A 17,507-nucleotide genomic window follows, 5' to 3' on the forward strand; every position below is an offset into this window, starting at 1 on the left:
GAAAATATAGGTGAAAAACAAAGCCTTTCCACATATCAAAACAGAATTACAGTTGAGGTCGAATCTGAACAAATCGTGGTATATCGCGAAATCCAAAAACACCCTGATATGGCCGGGTATGTAGTCGACGAAACTAGGAACCAGTACTATATACACATTGGACCAGAGCCCACCAAAGACCCGAAAAATAATGTACGAAAACTCCCACAAATAATGCAAATAGCGTTTAATGCTTTTGACAAAAGTCAAAGCAACTCAATCCTCGTGCGGCGATGCAAGATGCGCCCGCTCGCCTGGTAGCCCATCTTCCGTAGCAAGACGCTGGTAGACCCGGACGCGCCAGCCACGGATAACCATATAGCATGCCATAACGCCAACGAACACACAAAGAAGCAAGACAAAAGAAAAGATACCGCTAATGCTGCGGATAGCATCGTATGTATGCTTGAGGATTTGGGTGGTCTTCTGTGTTTGGGTATCGACTGCATCCGATGAGGTGCGGTTAGACTCGTTGACCGCATTGTCGTCTGTCGCGCTATCGCTTGCTTGGTACATAATCGATGGGTCAACCGGAATGGGTGTGGTTGACTTCCCTCTATATCCGACAGACTTCCAGTCGGGGGATTTGCTTCGGTGCATTTCGGACCTATCTAGCACAGTGCCATTGACATCCACTGCCTCGGCAGATACCCAGTCCAGATATCCGCGGGCGATGTACATGGTTTCGAAATCGGATCGGGGGGTCTTGCCGATAAAGACAGGGTCGTGGAACTCGGAGGCTTGTGCGTAGAAACGCCACTCTGCGACATCCGTCGCGCCGTTCCAGCTGACCCAGAATGTGGTCACCATGTTGGTTTCGTCGGTGCCGTAGACGGAGGCTACCATGTCTGGTGGGGCCGTGGGGCGACCGGTGAATTCGAATTTGTACCCGCGGTAGGAGGAATAGCGTGAGGAGGTGAAGTTGGCAGTCATCAGTAGTTCTCCATCGGCGGCATGTTCGGAAATATAGCCCTCTTTGCTCCAGCAAGTGAACACGTTGTCATTCGGAAGCAGCTGGGTATTGCCGCGGAGTCTTGAGAGTTGGTGATCAGGGCGGTTGTAGCGACGGATGGCTTTGGCGGTCATGGGCCTCGCGCGGGTGTCCAACTCGACGAACAGGGACGATGACATATTTTCCTCGTTGAATTCCTCGTCCGAGGCGTTGTTCAAAAATGAGATAATATGGTGCGTCCCATTGGATTCGATAAATTTCGCGTCGTGCTGCTTCGAAAAGGTGAAATCTTGTTCGAAATCACTATAGTGTCCACCCAATCGCCACATGATGTTTCCATCTATGCAGGAGATAAGGTAAATAGTGTTCGTAAACCGCGATGAGATCAAGAAATCCCCAATTTCATTCTTGTCAACTGAGTTGATATGCACATAATCCCAGCCAGGGTGTCCCTCTACTGGAGAATATGGGCTGTAGTGAACAGTCTCGGGTAAAGGAATGTGATTGAAAGAGTCCCACCACTGGATAACCTCGGCGGTGTTCAGATCGATCTCAGCATACCCGCCGGATTCGAGCCAAGTAGACTCTTTCGGGCGACCAAATTCCTCTAGAGTAATCTCATGTGAAAGGTAGACCGTGACCAGCGCAGTCTTACCGTCGTCCCGGATGTTGAACTCGTGGATGTCAAAGACGCCGAGATCCCTCCGCAAAGGAAGCTTTCGTTGGACTTGATAATCATTGGTCAAGACCAGCCCATACCCGGAGTCAATTTGCGGATCCCACGAGTTTTGCAAGACCATCGAAAGGTGTGGGTCAAGGCCCAGACTGTTGACGACTTTGAAATCGAAGACGTTCCGGTTGTCGAACTGTTGCGAGCCAGTCCAGATGAGGCGCTATTATACCGAAATATGGTCAGCTGTCCGGATCTGTATCGCGGGGGCATTGGTGTAAACGCACTCCTTCACCATCGTAGATATGGGGGCCGATCTGATACTGCTCGTACAAGGTCGACGGAGGATCGGGGCCAATGTGTAGGTAGGGAGCGACGAACCAGTAACCAGGGCTAATGCGATCGCGGTTCTCGTACTGGACGTTGAATTTTACTGCCCGAATATCGGGGAGCTGGAGAACACGGTGTTAGCGGGATTAAACAATTTGTAGGATATGGGACACGGACCGTAACGAATGACATGAGATCATCGCTGGAATATTGCGCCAGTGCGGTCTGGCACAACCATAACAGCAATGAAACGCTCAAAAACAGCATTCTTCAAAAGAGCGTGGTATAAGGAAGTCATTGAAGAAGAGAAAAAGAAAGGGGACCATCGCCGGGGGTCTAGACAAGGTAAGATATGTGCGGATCTCGGGAGACGCCAAGTCCTGTGGGCGAATGGTAGGGGCGGAAGGGCCAAGCAAAGACGGTTGTAATTGGATCCTCTGATGTACCGAAGGGGGTGAAACGTAGAAAATGTGGTGCTTTTTTCCCTCAGGCTCATGAAGATCTTCAAGTGGACCGCAAAACCCATGAGGCCTCGTCAGCACTTCTCGGCTGTCGGTAATATTACCGTCTATACGGCAACAACATTGGAAATGAAGTATGAAGTTGTTAGCCTTACCCCGTAGACCGCTATTGTTCAGCGCTCTCTAGTTTTAGCGAAATAAGCATAATTCCCTGAATCTTTAGTATGACTGTCTCCATACTTGGCATTGCCATGAGGGGAATGATCTTTATTTTTCAGAGCTTACCGCCTTGGATACTGCCAGGCTGATCTCTATAGATGCTACACACTAGTTATGCGGTAGTTATATTAATTGATGAAGCAGCACAACAATGACTATTCTATGCGCTGACTATTCCATGCTCGTAGCTGCCCTAGAAAATCGGTATGAATAGAAAAACCACACAAATCATATCCTTTTTATATACAGCAGGTCTACCCAACCCGAATATTATACAGAGCCAGAAGGTAACCAAACTAACCCCTGGGTAGCCCCCCCCCAGAAAAACATATACCCCAGAATGCATGCTATGCAAATCGCTCCAAGGACCAAAAAGAGAAAACAAAAAACGAGCTATGCACTATCATAAACAACCCCTCACTCATCAGGATCACTATAATTCCAAAGCTTCTTCCTCTCCGCAACCCACCAAAGACCAACCTTCTCGGCCTTCTGAGCCCAATCAAAAGCCTCAGACCCATGCTTGGAATGAACCTCCGCAGCAAGCGAGCTCATGGTCCAGCCGGTGACAGGCTCAAGCTCATACGGGTCCTTACTCAAGTCCGTAAATCGGTACTCGAAGTCATTGTTTAATGGCAGGCTGAGACGCCAGGGCACAGCCGCGGAGCCAACACTCAGCATCGAGCCACCGGCATTAATAACACCCATGTTCCAGGCTTCGCGGCCGTTGTGTGAGGTGCGGTATGGTCGGATGAGGGACTGGCCCTCATACTCGTTCAATAGATCCAGGGCAATTTCTGTGTCGTCTGCGTTGAGAGAGTTGGTGTTCACGAGGAGATCGAGGATTGTCGGGAGGATGGATACGGCACTGCCGTTGACATTAAGGTGCATGCGGGGTAATAAGGGGTGGTGGAATACTAGGGGTACGCGGAAGTTGCTGATGTGTGGGTTGTGATAGGTTCCTGTGACGGGGCAGTCTTCTCCAAATGCTTGGCCGCTGTTTCGTTTTGGTTAGATGATAGGCTCGTTGGTTACTTGTGGGAAATGTACGTACTGGTCTCCCACGAAGACTGTCAAGGTCTCGTTGGCGATGCCAGCTTCCCCTAGCATGCCCATTAGGTCGCCGAGCCATGTGTCGACAAAGCGGTTTGCGTTGAGGAACTCATCCATGAGTTCGTGTTGTGATTTGTGGAGATCACCGAAATATTTATCTCGGTTCCAGCCTTCAGGTGTGCCCCAAGGGTGGTGCGTGGTGCTGGTGAAATGTGAAAGGAAGAGTCTCTTTTTCTGACGAAGCGTTTCGTCGATCAAGTCTTTGATATAGGGGCGGGCCTCGGTTTCAGCATAACTGTGCTAAGTTAGTATTTATACATGAGGAACAGCCTCGGCGCATTCTGCTCAACAACATACCCGAAATAGTTGATCTTTTCCATTTCCTCATGGAAATATTTCGCGTCCTCCACATCAATATCTTCCGAGTACAATGCCTGTTTGAAACCGAGCAGATCCATAAGCCGAGTCTGTGCTTGGAACTCCCCAGTGACAGACTGCGCATAGATGGTTTGCCATTCCCGTTCTAGGTGACTGTCGGTGGAATTCCCAGAGCCAGAAGAATTCTTGCGTTGGTTGAATAGATCCATGATGTGCATCAGACACGGCTGGTATGGAATGATATCATTTTCATGCATAAAGTCCACCGGGAGTGGCCCAAGACCGCAGTAGTTGACAAGGCGCGATTTCGCAGAGAGAGTGCTCCCCGACAATATCCCGTCGAAGCTGAGACCACCTAGTCCGGCATTCGTCGAGTTAGCCGGGGAGCCGAAGCCGGATTCCTCCCCTGTAAGCATTTCTGCCACGGGGGTTATCTGAGATAGTTTGTCGTGTAGATCGGCTTCGTCCTCCTCATCGTATAATTCATATGATTCACGGATTTGGTTGTACAAGCGAGAATCGTTTTTGAGGGGGAAGAGGTCCTTTCGACCGCTTTCCAAGAACACAAAGACGATGTGGTTGATCGGAATGGCATGGTCCTTCAGAGCCTCCTGCAGAGGACCAAGTGGTTCCAGATCAAGGTTGCTTATCCTCATGGGATCTTGAACAGGATTATAGAAATAGTGTCGCGGTTCGGCTGTCTTGTTCTGGTTTGTAGAATCGGATTCGTTTTCGCCTCTCCTGGACAGACTTTGAACGGTCGAATTAGGCGCCTCCAAACTAATTTCCAAGCTAATTCCGTCCGTGTTTGAATTTGAATCGGGATTCACAATCCATCTCTCAAACGCAGCAGGAAGAGGGCCTCGCGCCCAGGCTGGTTTATTATTTCCATAGGCAGTGTTACCCGAGTCATCCAATGTCGGTGCCCACCCCTTATAGTGCCCATTTGCAGGCTCCTGATATTCCTCCGCTAGTAATTCAGGGAGCGGGAATGTTTCGATGGTCATCCGACGAGCCCGAGAGTGTTCGCCGAGCATGGTGAAAGGCAGAGCCCCCGTCATATGATTGTATGGGATTGACGGCCGGATCATCCAGAGTCCGATCGTTACTCCGGTGCCCACAAGTGTCCAAAGCCGAGGTTTATGCGACACTAAATTCCTCAGATCCGAGGGCCCTGGTAACACGGCGGAAGTCTTGGCGTCTCCGATATTAGCGAGGGCACATAGCCAGCGGGTCATGAGATTCCAGATCCCTTGAGCCATAAGCCAGGAAGCCACTGCGATCACTGTTGTAGCGGCAGCCATAGGCACCAGACCGCTCAATATTAACTTCATTCCCTGTCGACTGGCGCCCACGGACCTAGCTGCATCCCATCTAATTTCGCTGCCGGTTTGAGAATAGAAACTAATTTGCGACGACGTTGCTAATAAATCCGTGCATCTGAGGGTAAAAGTCAATATCGTTGGCCGGTGCATTTAAGGAAAAAGGTGAACCAACGCGACAATCGCTGAGCCGATAACGGCAGCTACTGACCACCGACCGGTAGTTGCATACAAGAGAATCCATACTGTAACGAATAGAAGAACCTCCTGAATAAAGAATGTTGGGAAATAAAGGACCAAAAGGTGTAAGGGAAGAGATCGATGTTGGTATATGTGAAGCAACTTGGAGCAGATACCGGAAAGCACCAAAATAGACAAAACTAAGCGCTGCGGATGATGAAAACGAGTGACAATCATAATGGCCTAACACGAAAAGCGGCCAACATGAGGGGATCTTTCGACACGGACTGCTCTCCAATCCGCATATACTGCACAATATAAAGGGGGAAAGAGAAAAAATAAAGGAAAATGCGAGAAAAATTAAGGAGAAGAAATTGACTGCTCGCGTGCTCCACAACAGCATACTATCGGAGTTGTGCCATGGGGGGCGCCTCGATTAGATTATAATTGTGAAATCGTCGGATCGTGCGGGTGCACTAGCCAACACACGGTGGACCTGAGTCAGGGGGGTCTTTGGTCAGTCCTGGAGATGGGCGTTTTGATGTTTTAGTGTGTACATCTCTTTTTTTTTTCGATGATCGGCGTTCCGGGGAATATCATCCGTTCAGCCTTAAGAGGCCATAACATCTTCAAATTGCAAGTTCAACATAATCCCTGTCGTATGGAACGGAGTGGGCCGGGATTCTGCGTATCCGAAAACGAAAACGAAGCGCCCCGTAGCCCTATAGACAGTAGTGGTTCAGGGGGAATGGGCCCCGGGGCCTGCCGGAAGTCTTGGATGGAACACTGGAGGCATTGTCAGCGTGGGAGCCAAGGATATATCAACAAATATGACTCGATGGAAGAAGTGAAAGTCTTGGCGGGTGTGTTTTTGGGAGTTGCCTGCTCAGCCTTGTAATCCTACTCGGACCTCGTACTCGGACCCCGTTAGCGGCAAACGGGAGCAAATGTAGCCATACAATGCATAAAACACACACCTCGGCCCTTTATCAACATATTGGAAGGAAATTATAAGCAGTAAATAGAGCCATAGAATCGGTTTTTTTTTGGTTTTTTTTTGGAACTCGGATATCGAGTCTGTGGGGCGTTGCTAGCTAATTATTAAAAATGAATACGCAATAAACCCCGTGCTCTCACCAGACATCACTTTTGCAAATCTCTCAGAGCAAGCACCACCTTCAGATCTTCGTATCGAAGCTCACGCCCCTTGGACCAAGCCAGGAGACCGGCCGTCTTGACCACATTCTTGATCTGGCGACCGTTCAATTGGCACTCGGCCACCTGGTCAAGTTGCTCGTCCGTGAAGGCCTCAATGTTCGATGAGCGGCTTAGGAACTGTGTCCAAACCTGAAGCCTGGATTCCGCATCGAGCTCCTTGTAGGCGAGGGAAAGGTGGATCCGAGACTCAAAGGCAGGATCGATATTCTGTGTACGGTTGGTGGTCAAGAAGAGAATACCCTGAAGAAAAAGATAGAAGATCAGTAACACGTCATTTTGCATATTTTCCCCCGCATCCTCTGACTTTGGTGACCCTGGGCATTGGATCTTACCTCGTAGTATTCAAGCATTCTCAAGAAGATTGAGACAAGTTCATTGCGATCGAGATTGGTTGAATCACGGGCTTCCATGAAGACATCAGCCTCATCAAGCAACAAAACAGCACCCCACTTGGGAATCAGCTCCAGGATGTCTTTCAATTTTGTTTCGAAGCCTCTAGCGCTAATTCCAAGGTCACCCGCACTCATGACATAAAGAGGAACCCTCATGACCTCAGCAACGCTTTCCGCAGTGAGGGTCTTTCCGACCCCCGGTGGACCGCTAAGCTGCATAATGAACCCTTGGCCTTTTCCCCGAACGACATCGTCAAATCCATCGACGTTCTTGGATTGAGCTCTTGCAACAGCCAAGACAACTTCCTTGATCCCCTGCTTCTCCCGCGGTAAGACCAGCGACTCAAAGGCCTTCTCATCCCACTCAATGTCTTTCACATGATCCACGCAGAACGTACTCCATTCTTTGTCATTCAGGGAATATCCATAGAGCGTTGGGGTTGCAATGAGGCGCTGCGAATCATTTAGTTCTCCATCAATTTTCCTGTCAACGGTGACTAAGGCTGTATGCCCACAAAGGTTGTATGCCTCGATGTCGATGATGACGCGACTCTTGGCATGATATTTGATGTCCCTCAAATTGTTATCCCGACCTTTGGAGTTCGTGCTGGTCGAATCCTCTTCGTAGGCTTTGAAATGGTACCCCTTGTATGCTTCCCACTTCTTGCCCCGTGCAATCAACAACTCTTGGATAGTATCCTTTTCTGGGTGGTATCTGAGTGGAAAGTATGGCAATGAGGTAATTGGCACCGTGCCCACAAAGCTTGGTATCATGAAACGTGTATATCTGTATCCGAAATTGCTTCCGTTAAATCCAACGTATTCCATCTCGAGATAATCATTTCTCGATGTTTCATCATCCGATGATGCTTTTGTGAGCAAATACGCATGTAGAGTTCCATCAATTGAAGAAAGAACCACATCTTGAGGTTCCAGGATCGTCCAAACCAAGTCGTGAGTGATGACCCCTTTGGCAACCAGGTCGTTCTTGCGGTCAACCACATCCCTGAGCTCCTCGTCCATGATGCGGTAGAACATGTCGACATGGGCTTTAGTTGTTGGATCCTGCTCTTCATCTCGCAATTTGGTAATTTCTTCCCATCGATGAACAAATGGGCGGAAAGGCGATGTGATCTCGAGGCGCTGCAAGGTCGTCGTGACTCCAGGATAGTTATCCAGTGCCCTTTTCAAGAACTCCTTGAGACGTTCGCTTTGCACTATGATGGAGTGAATAGACAAGCTCCTCCGTCCATCATAGCACTTCTTTTTTCTCACGAGAAGTGCGTATTGTGCTGACTCGGCATCCTCGACGGCATCAGGCAAATCGATGGGTACATTTTTGCTCCATGACTTTTTGCCATATGCATCGGGATCTGTCTGGTAGAGGGCGTGGAAATCACAGAGGGTGCCTAAAGGCTCATACTGGATATCCTTGGCCTCGGGTTCGGTACTATCACCGATGGCTTTGATCATTAGCTTGGTTAGGTGGCGGGTAGTCAAACGTCAGAAAGGCCATATACTTACCAATTCCATCTGAGATATCGATCGCCATGATGAATGTCACTAGAGAATTGGAAGGGGGAAAAAGAAGACTTGAAATATGAGGGGGGTTAGAGGGGAAGTTAAGTACTCAGGGAAGGAATGAAGGAGGAATTACCCTTATATGTTCCTATGTTCCAAGGTTTGTCCTACACGTATGATCCATCCATGGATGTCTTATGCTACTATTACACCTTCTATCGGTTTATAGCCATAAGTATATTATTTTATTATTTAGTCCATTCATTGATGACCGTTACTGTTAGGTGTTAATGGCTTAGGTGAACAATAGTCATAGACTTACCAATCCATACCATTTCTTCAATAACCATGCACATGCCTGGAGTATAAAGAGAACTAGAAAGATCAACAGAAGCGTTGGACAAGCCTAGGTGGATGTGAATGTACAATAATGCCTTGTGTTGTGCTTATGTACCTTTAAGTTATATGGAGTTGCTATACAAAAGATACCTAATCATTGCCGGGAAGGTCTAGAGGTGTGGGAGGATTTATCAAAAGATGATCAAACCACATACTTCGTATATACTTCGTATATGCTTCGTATAGAGAGCCCTACAAGATAAAGATCTCGGGATGTTTCAGACCTGGACATATTGATTGGTCTTACACCATCCCCGGCCATTGCGGATCCCCTGATCCACAACATGCCATATATTTATATTTATGAGGGGTATCCCCGACATTTGCCCCAGGAAAAAAAAGAAAAGAAAAGAAAATTTTCTGTATCATGTTTATGTTTGCCCATGGATGTTCATCAATTCATCAAATACCTGTCGCAATGTTCTATGTATCACTGTTACATAATGAGTTGGCCTTCGGCCGAAACCGCCCCAAACTCCGAAAAAACTTCGCTAACTCATTATTATTCCGTTTGGAAAGCCGTCAGACGAGCCCTAATAACCTCCCCCGAGTCCTGAGTGTTGATGAGGCAGTGGAATTGCCAAGAACGCGCACAAACACCGCTCACATATTGACGTTCAGCCATGATGGAATACTAATTGTGGAGAGAGATATGGAAGAGAGCAAGAAAGAGGGTCCTTTTTAAGCTATATAGATTCCCCAGTGACAGGAGTAAATAAAGAGTGGAGAGGGAAAACGCGGAGTGCTACTGAACGGGCAGATCGGCAGATCGGGCTTTTTCGATAGAGTACTACAAGCCACGTTTTTAGTGGCTCAGTTTAATTCATATATTGCAGGGGGGTTGGAAATGTAAATGCTTTTTGAAAATCAGAACATCAGAATAAGTACATGAGATCTTTTTTATAAATTTCAAGATGTACCACCACGGCCACCGACACTCAACAGGGTCTTCTTCTGTTCCTCACTGATCTGAGCAGCAGGTAGAGGGCGGGCCCCCGCGACAGTTGGTGCGGGGAGGAAACCGGTTTGTACCAGATACGAAGCATACAAGCCGACTAATTCCTCGGTCACGCCAGCACCGGCTGATGCGTCAACGCCCGACCAGATAGCATCGGCACGCAGAGCCGTCGCTGCGTTCACATCATCCAATTCCGGAGCCTTGGTGTTGGAAGGCAGGTCCGATGTAACAAAGTGATACAGGGGCATACTACACAAGGTTAGTATGGATTCGTCAATGGACCGAAAAAAAGGGTGAAACTTACAGAGCATGCTGAGACTCCTTGTCATTGTGCTCGCCATCGTTGACATATTGCTCAAGGGAAGTAGACCAAGGCACGTAGTCAACCTGAGGGACATTGTATCCGTAGAGCTCTAGCGCACCAAGGAACTGGTTAAAGCGCAAGCGAGGGTGTCCAGTAACATGGGCGACGTTAACGCCTGTGGAAGGTGGGTGGAAGGCAGTGGCAATTACAATACGAGCCACATGATCAACAGGGACCATGTTCACGGTGTTGAAGATATTTGGGCGAAGACCAATTTGAATGCAGCCCTTGAGCATACGGATGAGGAAGTCATCAGTGTTGGTAGTTCCAGTGACCGAATCACCGAGAACATATCCGGAGCGAATAATGGTTCCCCTCAGGCCTCTGCGGCCGGCCTCTTTGACAAGGTATTCTCCAGCCCATTTGCTTTGACCGTAACCGGTTCCAAGGCCAACTCTGCTGCCCTCCATATCGTCGTCTTCACTGATACCATTTCCACCAGCGGCGATGATACGTTCGGATTCTTGCACGAAGTGATCCTTATCCAAAGCACTGGTCGAACTGACGAAAGCAAACTGCTTGGCCTTTCCACTGGCGCACAGCTTGAGGGCATCGATGGTACCCATAACATTGGCCGGTCTCAGTGTGGCATAGGGGTAGACCCAGTGGACAAGAGCTCCGTTGTGAACTACAGCATCGACACGGTTGGTAAGGTCGTCCCACGTTGTCTGGGAAAGGCCAAACTGCAGCTTTCCAAGATCACCACAGACGGCTTGCAGCTTGTGGGTCCATGCTTCGTCCCAGAAACCATATGCGCGGCAAGTGGAGCGGAGTCGCTCAAGTGCCTGCTCCTCAGACTTTGCCCGAACCAAAGCTACCACCTTGGTGGAAGGTGACTGACGGGTAAGTAGATCTCGGAGGATATGCGCGCCTAGGAAACCAGTGGCTCCGGTAAGGAACACCGTGGGTTCGCTAGTGAGCATAGCCTCAGTACGCCGAGGGAATTTCTTGGGCAGTTCATCCACAAGCTTGACGGCATCCTTCGAGTACTCGTCATCCGGCTCATTAGCAGCTTGCACAGCTAGAGTCTTGTCATCGCTAGTTGCGAATGATTCCATTGCGAGAAGGCGGTCAATCTCGCTAGCAAAGCCCTTGAGGGTCGGGCTGCGGAAGATAGCGTTCATACTGATGTCAATAACACGCCACTTGCGACGAAGCTCAAAGAACATTTGCTGTGCGAGGATACTGTGACCACCGAGATCAAAGAAGGAGTCATCCGGTCCAATCATGCGAGACGTCACATTGGGGATGAGCTTAGCCCAGACTTGAGCCAGTGTCTGCTCGGTTTCAGAGAGGGCCTGCACTGCAGACGAGCGGCGGCGGGGTGCAGCAGCGCTCAGTTCCGCAGTGTCTGGGAATGGGAGTGCGGGCTTGTCGATCTTGCCGTTCGGGTTCAGAGGCATGCGCTTAAGGGGAATGATGACGGTCGGCACTGCATATGTAGGAAGCTTACTCCGGAGATGCTCACGAGCATCATCACGGAGAGGACGGAAGCGCCGCAACAGACCAACCATACCCTCAGATCCAGAGTCCTCATCATTAAGGCCTTTGCTCTCCAACCATGAAGCCCACTTGTTCATATCGGGCACGAAGTAGCTGACCAACGTGGGCTCCTCGTCTTTATCTCTTCGCACCAAGGTCACGTTCTCACGGACCAGAGGGTGCTGAGAAAGATGGGTGTCGATCTCTCCAAGCTCAATACGGAAACCACGGATCTTCACTTGGTCGTCGGCGCGGCCAGAGCATTCAACATCTCCAGACGGTGTGTAACGGCCTAGATCGCCACTGCGATAAAGGCGATCACGAGGACCAACATAGAATTCGCGCCAGGGCTCGTTCTTGGATTCGGCTTGATCCTTTTCCGCCCAGACTTCAGGCTTAACAAACCAGTTGGTAAGGAACTTCTTCGCACTCAGTTCCGGGGAACCAAGGTAGCCCTCTGCAAGACCTGCCGCGCGGACGTAGATCTCGCCGACCTCTCCAACAGCACAGAGACGAGTGGGGTCATAGCGGTTGACAACCAGCATCTGCACATCCAACATTCCGCGACCAGCCATAATTACATCTTTCATGTTGTTCAAGTAGCCCTCGTTGCTGGCGTAGCTAGGAATTTCGAAGTAGCTGACAGCACGCTGTGTCTCAGTTGTTCCGTACATGTTCACAATGCTGACATTAGGCGCAAGTCCCTGGAGTGAGCGGCAGTCTCGCTTAATCAGAATATCACCCACAAAGAATGCGTGGTGGAGAGCAGGGAATTGAGCAGAGGCACCACCGACAAGAATTTGACCCATAGCAGGCGTAAGGTGAGTGATGGTGGCACCGTACTTCTGCATCCATTCAGCAAGCTTTTCGTTTTGGATGTCCTCCCGTGCGGGCACCAAGAGTTGAGCACCCAAGAACAATGGTGTGAAAATATCTCTCTGAATAGGATCGTGAGCGATGCCACTCAGCATAGTGAACTTCTCGTCTGGGGTGAGCTTGAAAGTCTCAGACATCCAAGGGAAATAATAGGCCAGAGAGAAGTGTCGGCCACGAACGCCCTTCGGCCGGCCTTCCGAGCCGGATGTGAAAGAAAGGGTGGGAATAGAGTCAGGACCAACGATGACACCAGTAGACTTGGACTTCAGAGCAACCTCGTTGGCGAAGACATCCTGACCGTTGACGGATCCACCGGCAAGAGTTCCATCATCGAGTAGGGCAAGCGCAGGAATTTCAGTGCGGAGCTCAAGATTCTCGTCGATGAAAGTACGCACAATATCTGCAAGTTCACCTGCATCTCTTGTAGCCTTGGCAATGTTCACCAAAGCGCGGGGACGGGCAACATCAAGATAGATGTTCTGACGTTCCGGGGGATAGGCGGGGTCGATAACCGAGAATGTCGCACCGGCCTTCAGGATTCCCATGACGGCAACCACCAAGTCAACACCACGGTAGGCATAAACCATGACAACCTCTCCTCGCTGAATGCCAGACCGTACGAGATGATGACCGAGGATGTTGGAGGCCTCGTTGATTTGGCGATAGGTGAACTCGCGGTGAGGGGAGCTGTTCGACTGAGTTTCAACCACACACAACTTGTCTGGGTGGCTTTCAGCATTGGCAGTAAAAATATCGTGGATGGCACCGCGGAAGTTAGACCAGTTCAAATTGGATGTTGGGTCGGGCAAGAGTGCGCGCTGATCTTCGGTCATGAAGTCGATACGGCCGATAGCCTCATCTGGATTGGCAGCAGCATTACTAGCAATACTGGCTAGTTGTTTCAAAATGAAGGCAATACGAGCACTTGAGAAGAGACGCTGGTTGTAGTATGCGCCTAATTCGACCTCAGTTGAACCCGGGGCAACATTCACCACCAAATCAGTAGTATCGAAGGTGTTTGCAGGATAATCTTGTGATGCAGCGGGGGCATCATATGCGGCGAATCGGAAGAGGACCGGTGTGCGTTCGGACTTGGACTTCTCCTGGATATACGAGCGAAGGCTGCCCAAGGGCACGATTTGGGAAGAGCCCTCCTTATATGCCTGCGGGGCTTTTAGCAGTAAACCCTATGGCAAGAAACATACATACATACCTTTTCTACTTTGGCATGGAGCTGGGCAAAAGACTCCGAGGTATCAATGGACACCCGGATGACGAATGCACGACCATCCTCGTTGGAGTTTGTGCCCACAGCGATATCCTCATCACCGGTCAATCGCGCTACCAGAATAATGTATGAAGTCAGGAAAGCAGTGAAACCAGATGATGAGCCCGAAAGCTTCTCCTTAGGGAGTTGAAGAGACTCGAAAGCTTCAATGACTCTCTTGCTGTCGGCCTTTTGTGTATCGGGATAATCGCGGGTCAATGGAGAGACAGTCAAATTGTTCAACCTTTGTGCCCATATCTCCAGGCGGTCCTGCAAAGAGGCCGTTCCTACAGCCATCATTGCAGTATGTTCAAAATAGTTGGAGAATGAAAGTTACGATGACTCAATATTAAAATTACCCCCCCATAGTGGAAAAGTCCGATCTCGCCGCTATTTCTGCCAATGAGAATTGAGGCGCTGATTAGCTGTTTTCCCCACATAGTGTTCACCGCCTTGTACATGGTGGGGTGGCGTCGGAGTTGAGGTTTCTCCAGCCCAGAGCGGCACAGATTGGCAGAACCGAGGCGAGGTTGTACATTGTAGCGAGTACAAAGTAGATTGTACAAGGAGGTCTAGTTATTTCCCTTTGTTTGACTTATCTACTGAATAATTTGGCACCTTGAGACTATTCTTGCTAAGATTATAACTAACACAGAGGTCTGATATCGATCTCGGTGAAGATGACATATAGATGGAAGATCAAGATACATGTATACATGTACAACCTAGCATGTGCCGGTAGCTAAGGTATGTATCTATGGTTCAGTGAAACATTACTGGTATACGTATCATCTCATAAACCTTCACATAGCTTCATTGGTCTAGGTCAAAGGGAGGTACCTACGGAGACATATATGTTGCAGTGTTTATGAATTACTGGTAGTTCTTAGGTCTTTATAAATGAACATAACATGTACATAGGGAATAAGAGTGTTAATTACCCTAATTATTTAAAAGAGAGATACTAGCATATCTTGAACTTGTACCTGCTTGATACACCAGAGCTTCAATGTTGTACGTTCATGGACCACTCTTCCGATGAGGTCATTTAAGGTTTCCAATTGGCTGAGTCATCACACGGTTTTCAACCTCAGGCAAGGAAGCAACATCCCCGTCCTAGCTCGAAAGGTTATTATCAAGGGTACGATTTTGTATTTGGTTCATCATTGAAAGCTAGGGTGAAATTAATTTAGCCGAAGAGATTCAGATGCGAGTGTGCTGAGTTGCCTCCAAATCTATCATCATTTTCCTGCCAAGACTGCGTTGGCCAAATCCGGTCTTGTTCGAGGCGGAGTTTCAGGAGAAGTGTCGCGGATTGAAGCCACACGTGTTTTTTTATTTCTCAACTTTTGACGGGCCTCTATACAGGTCCTCTGGTTTGAATGTTGGAAAGATGATTCCTCACAGGAGTACAGCTCTCCTGTCTGTAATCGTTTTTGTCGCGCTTTTGCTATTCATTTTCTCGTCCTCTCCGGTGCCTGATGCCGGCGAGCAATCAGCCACAGGCCCGGCCAAGTTTGTGCCCACACCAAAGCTACCTTCCTTAAGTAACTTCCACCTGCCCTCGTTCCGCCCTCCCTCCCACGAGCAGCCCGAGGAACAGACCAACAGCACACACGGCGAGTCGAAATGGTACAGCACCCTCGAATGGTTGAACCCGTTCTCCTCTGCCATCACCTTGGATGAGAATCGATCCGTCCTCCCTCCCCTTCGCGAACGTCGACCAATCTACACATACTACGATGCGAAGTATAATCCCAATAAAGCCAATGGCAAGGATCTCAAGGACTTGCAGAATGCCGATGCGGAATTGCTTCTCACGTGGCGTCGGGCATGGTTTGCACAAGGATTCAAGCCCGTGGTATTGACTCCGGGCGATGCGATGAAAAACCCCAACTATGAAATTGTTCAGAAGTGGAAACTCGCGCCCAAAACACAGAACGAGGTGTTCGCTTGGCTTGCGTGGGGGCACATGGGCACCGGCTTGCTCGCGGACTTCCACTGCTTCCCCATGGCGCGTTATGATGATCCCATGCTCTCATATCTTCGCCGGGGTAGTATCCCAGAGTCAATTACTCGATTTGAAAACCTCAAGAATGGCCTCTACGCGGCGGACAAGTCGCGGATCGATGTGGCCGTTCAGAGCGCAGTTCTGAAGCTCGACGATAAAACCCAGTCCTTTATTGATCTGATCGCACCGGAATCGTTTAAGGTTGAGCCGCCGAATGCTTTGGCGTTTTATAAATCTGCAGCTATTACCTCTCACTACTCTGCCGTGCATGAAAAGATGACCCAGAACCCTGCAAGTGGTCAGCTGGCTCTTGTCCAACTGATCAACTCCCACCTCCACAATCACTTCCATAGCTCCTTCCCCGCCGGGCTGGCCGTGCTGAAACCGTTCCCTCAACACACTACCGCGCTGGTGGAACCTGCTCTTCGGCTGGCAAAGGCTCTTATTCAGTGCCCCGAATCGCCCATTCCCGACTCTTGTCCACCCAATGAACCCGAGTGCCGGCCGTGTGGGTCTGGGTCTGCAAAGCAACCCATGCGTATCAGCCAGCCTTCGACCTATAAAAACACCACCTTTTTGTTCACCATCGGTACCCTTCCTCACCCTTACACTCTTATCAGCCTGCAGAAGAACTCGGAGGAGATCACCACACCACAAATTCGCCGGGAGACCGAGCGCGACGCATGGTTGTCTGAGGTGACCAAGGAACACCTTGGACCCGAATTGGGTTCTTCATACCGGGGAGTGATCTTCAAGCAGGTTGTCGCAGGCGAAGATGCTGTCGGGACTTCTTTGTGGATGACTGTGGAATCTCTCCCTGCCCAGGCAGGCCAGAGTCTCCCCTCAGAACTTTTGGACGAGTTTGAATGGCAGTTTGGCTTCAAGATCCCTCGTGGAAGTAAGATTGATCCTGCAACTGAGAATGACAAAGACTCCGCCAAGAGCGCGCAGGATCGCACGCCAAGCGAGCAAGGCGTTGGCAAAGAATATGAACTTATCCAGAAGGCCCGCGAGGCAATTAAGAATAAGGAAACGAACCGTATCAACATCAAGGATGTTGTTGAGGCTTGGAACCTTGCTGACACAGAGGTTTGGCGTTTTGTGAAGGCCTATCGGTAAGTTGTCGCTATCTAATGCCTCATGCACTCTTTGCTAATTCCATTATCATATAGGGCCCGAAGTGTCGTTGAACGCAAGAAGTGGGAAGAGGAAGAGAAAGCCTTTGCAGGCTCGAGACCGTGAGCGTGCATTTGGGGGTTACTATTTATGGACCATTTCTTTTATATATGTATTGTAGCATATCTTTTTATTTTTATTTTTGGTTTGGCGCAATTCAGATATAGAAATTTGACCAAAGCAGATGTTCAAGACTTATTATATACATAGTAATTATATAAATAGTAGTAATCCCAGCA

The 17,507-nt window shown here is 49.2% G+C and overlaps 5 protein-coding genes across 5 annotated transcripts; 1 reads left to right on the top strand and 4 right to left on the bottom strand.

Moving 5' to 3' along the window:
* Positions 1-255: 255 nt before the first annotated feature.
* On the bottom strand, positions 256-2,430 carry N7537_007932 (uncharacterized protein; the record flags this gene model as incomplete). The annotated part of the gene is made up of 3 exons (XM_056898987.1): positions 2,169-2,430; positions 1,949-2,113; positions 256-1,884 (listed from the first exon to the last, which is right to left on the bottom strand). Exons 1-3 carry the CDS (start codon positions 2,256-2,258, stop codon positions 256-258), a joined length of 1,884 nt encoding a protein of 627 aa, XP_056751063.1. The 5' UTR covers positions 2,259-2,430.
* Positions 2,431-3,088: 658 nt separating this feature from the next.
* Positions 3,089-5,436, bottom strand: N7537_007933 (uncharacterized protein; the record flags this gene model as incomplete). Its single annotated transcript, XM_056898988.1, has 3 exons — positions 3,089-3,668; positions 3,726-4,019; positions 4,082-5,436. The coding sequence occupies 3 exons, from the start codon at positions 5,434-5,436 to the stop codon at positions 3,089-3,091; spliced, it is 2,229 nt and encodes a 742-aa protein (XP_056751064.1).
* A 1,311-nt stretch (positions 5,437-6,747) lies between these two features.
* Positions 6,748-8,766, bottom strand: N7537_007934 (ATP-binding protein; the record flags this gene model as incomplete). Its single annotated transcript, XM_056898989.1, has 3 exons — positions 6,748-7,062; positions 7,155-8,677; positions 8,739-8,766. 3 exons carry the CDS (start codon positions 8,764-8,766, stop codon positions 6,748-6,750), a joined length of 1,866 nt encoding a protein of 621 aa, XP_056751065.1.
* Positions 8,767-10,043: 1,277 nt separating this feature from the next.
* On the bottom strand, positions 10,044-14,619 carry aarA (L-aminoadipate-semialdehyde dehydrogenase; the record flags this gene model as incomplete). Its single annotated transcript, XM_056898990.1, has 5 exons — positions 10,044-10,341; positions 10,397-13,977; positions 14,028-14,351; positions 14,441-14,477; positions 14,531-14,619. The coding sequence occupies 5 exons, from the start codon at positions 14,617-14,619 to the stop codon at positions 10,044-10,046; spliced, it is 4,329 nt and encodes a 1,442-aa protein (XP_056751066.1).
* Positions 14,620-15,474: 855 nt separating this feature from the next.
* On the top strand, positions 15,475-17,334 carry N7537_007936 (uncharacterized protein; the record flags this gene model as incomplete). The annotated part of the gene is made up of 2 exons (XM_056898991.1): positions 15,475-17,207; positions 17,265-17,334. The coding sequence occupies 2 exons, from the start codon at positions 15,475-15,477 to the stop codon at positions 17,332-17,334; spliced, it is 1,803 nt and encodes a 600-aa protein (XP_056751067.1).
* Between the last annotated feature and the right edge of the window lie 173 nt (positions 17,335-17,507).

This window comes from Penicillium hordei (genome assembly GCF_028827395.1).
Source record: "Penicillium hordei strain IBT 12815 chromosome Unknown utg000004l_segment0_segment0, whole genome shotgun sequence".
Taxonomy (NCBI): Eukaryota; Fungi; Ascomycota; class Eurotiomycetes; order Eurotiales; family Aspergillaceae; genus Penicillium; species Penicillium hordei.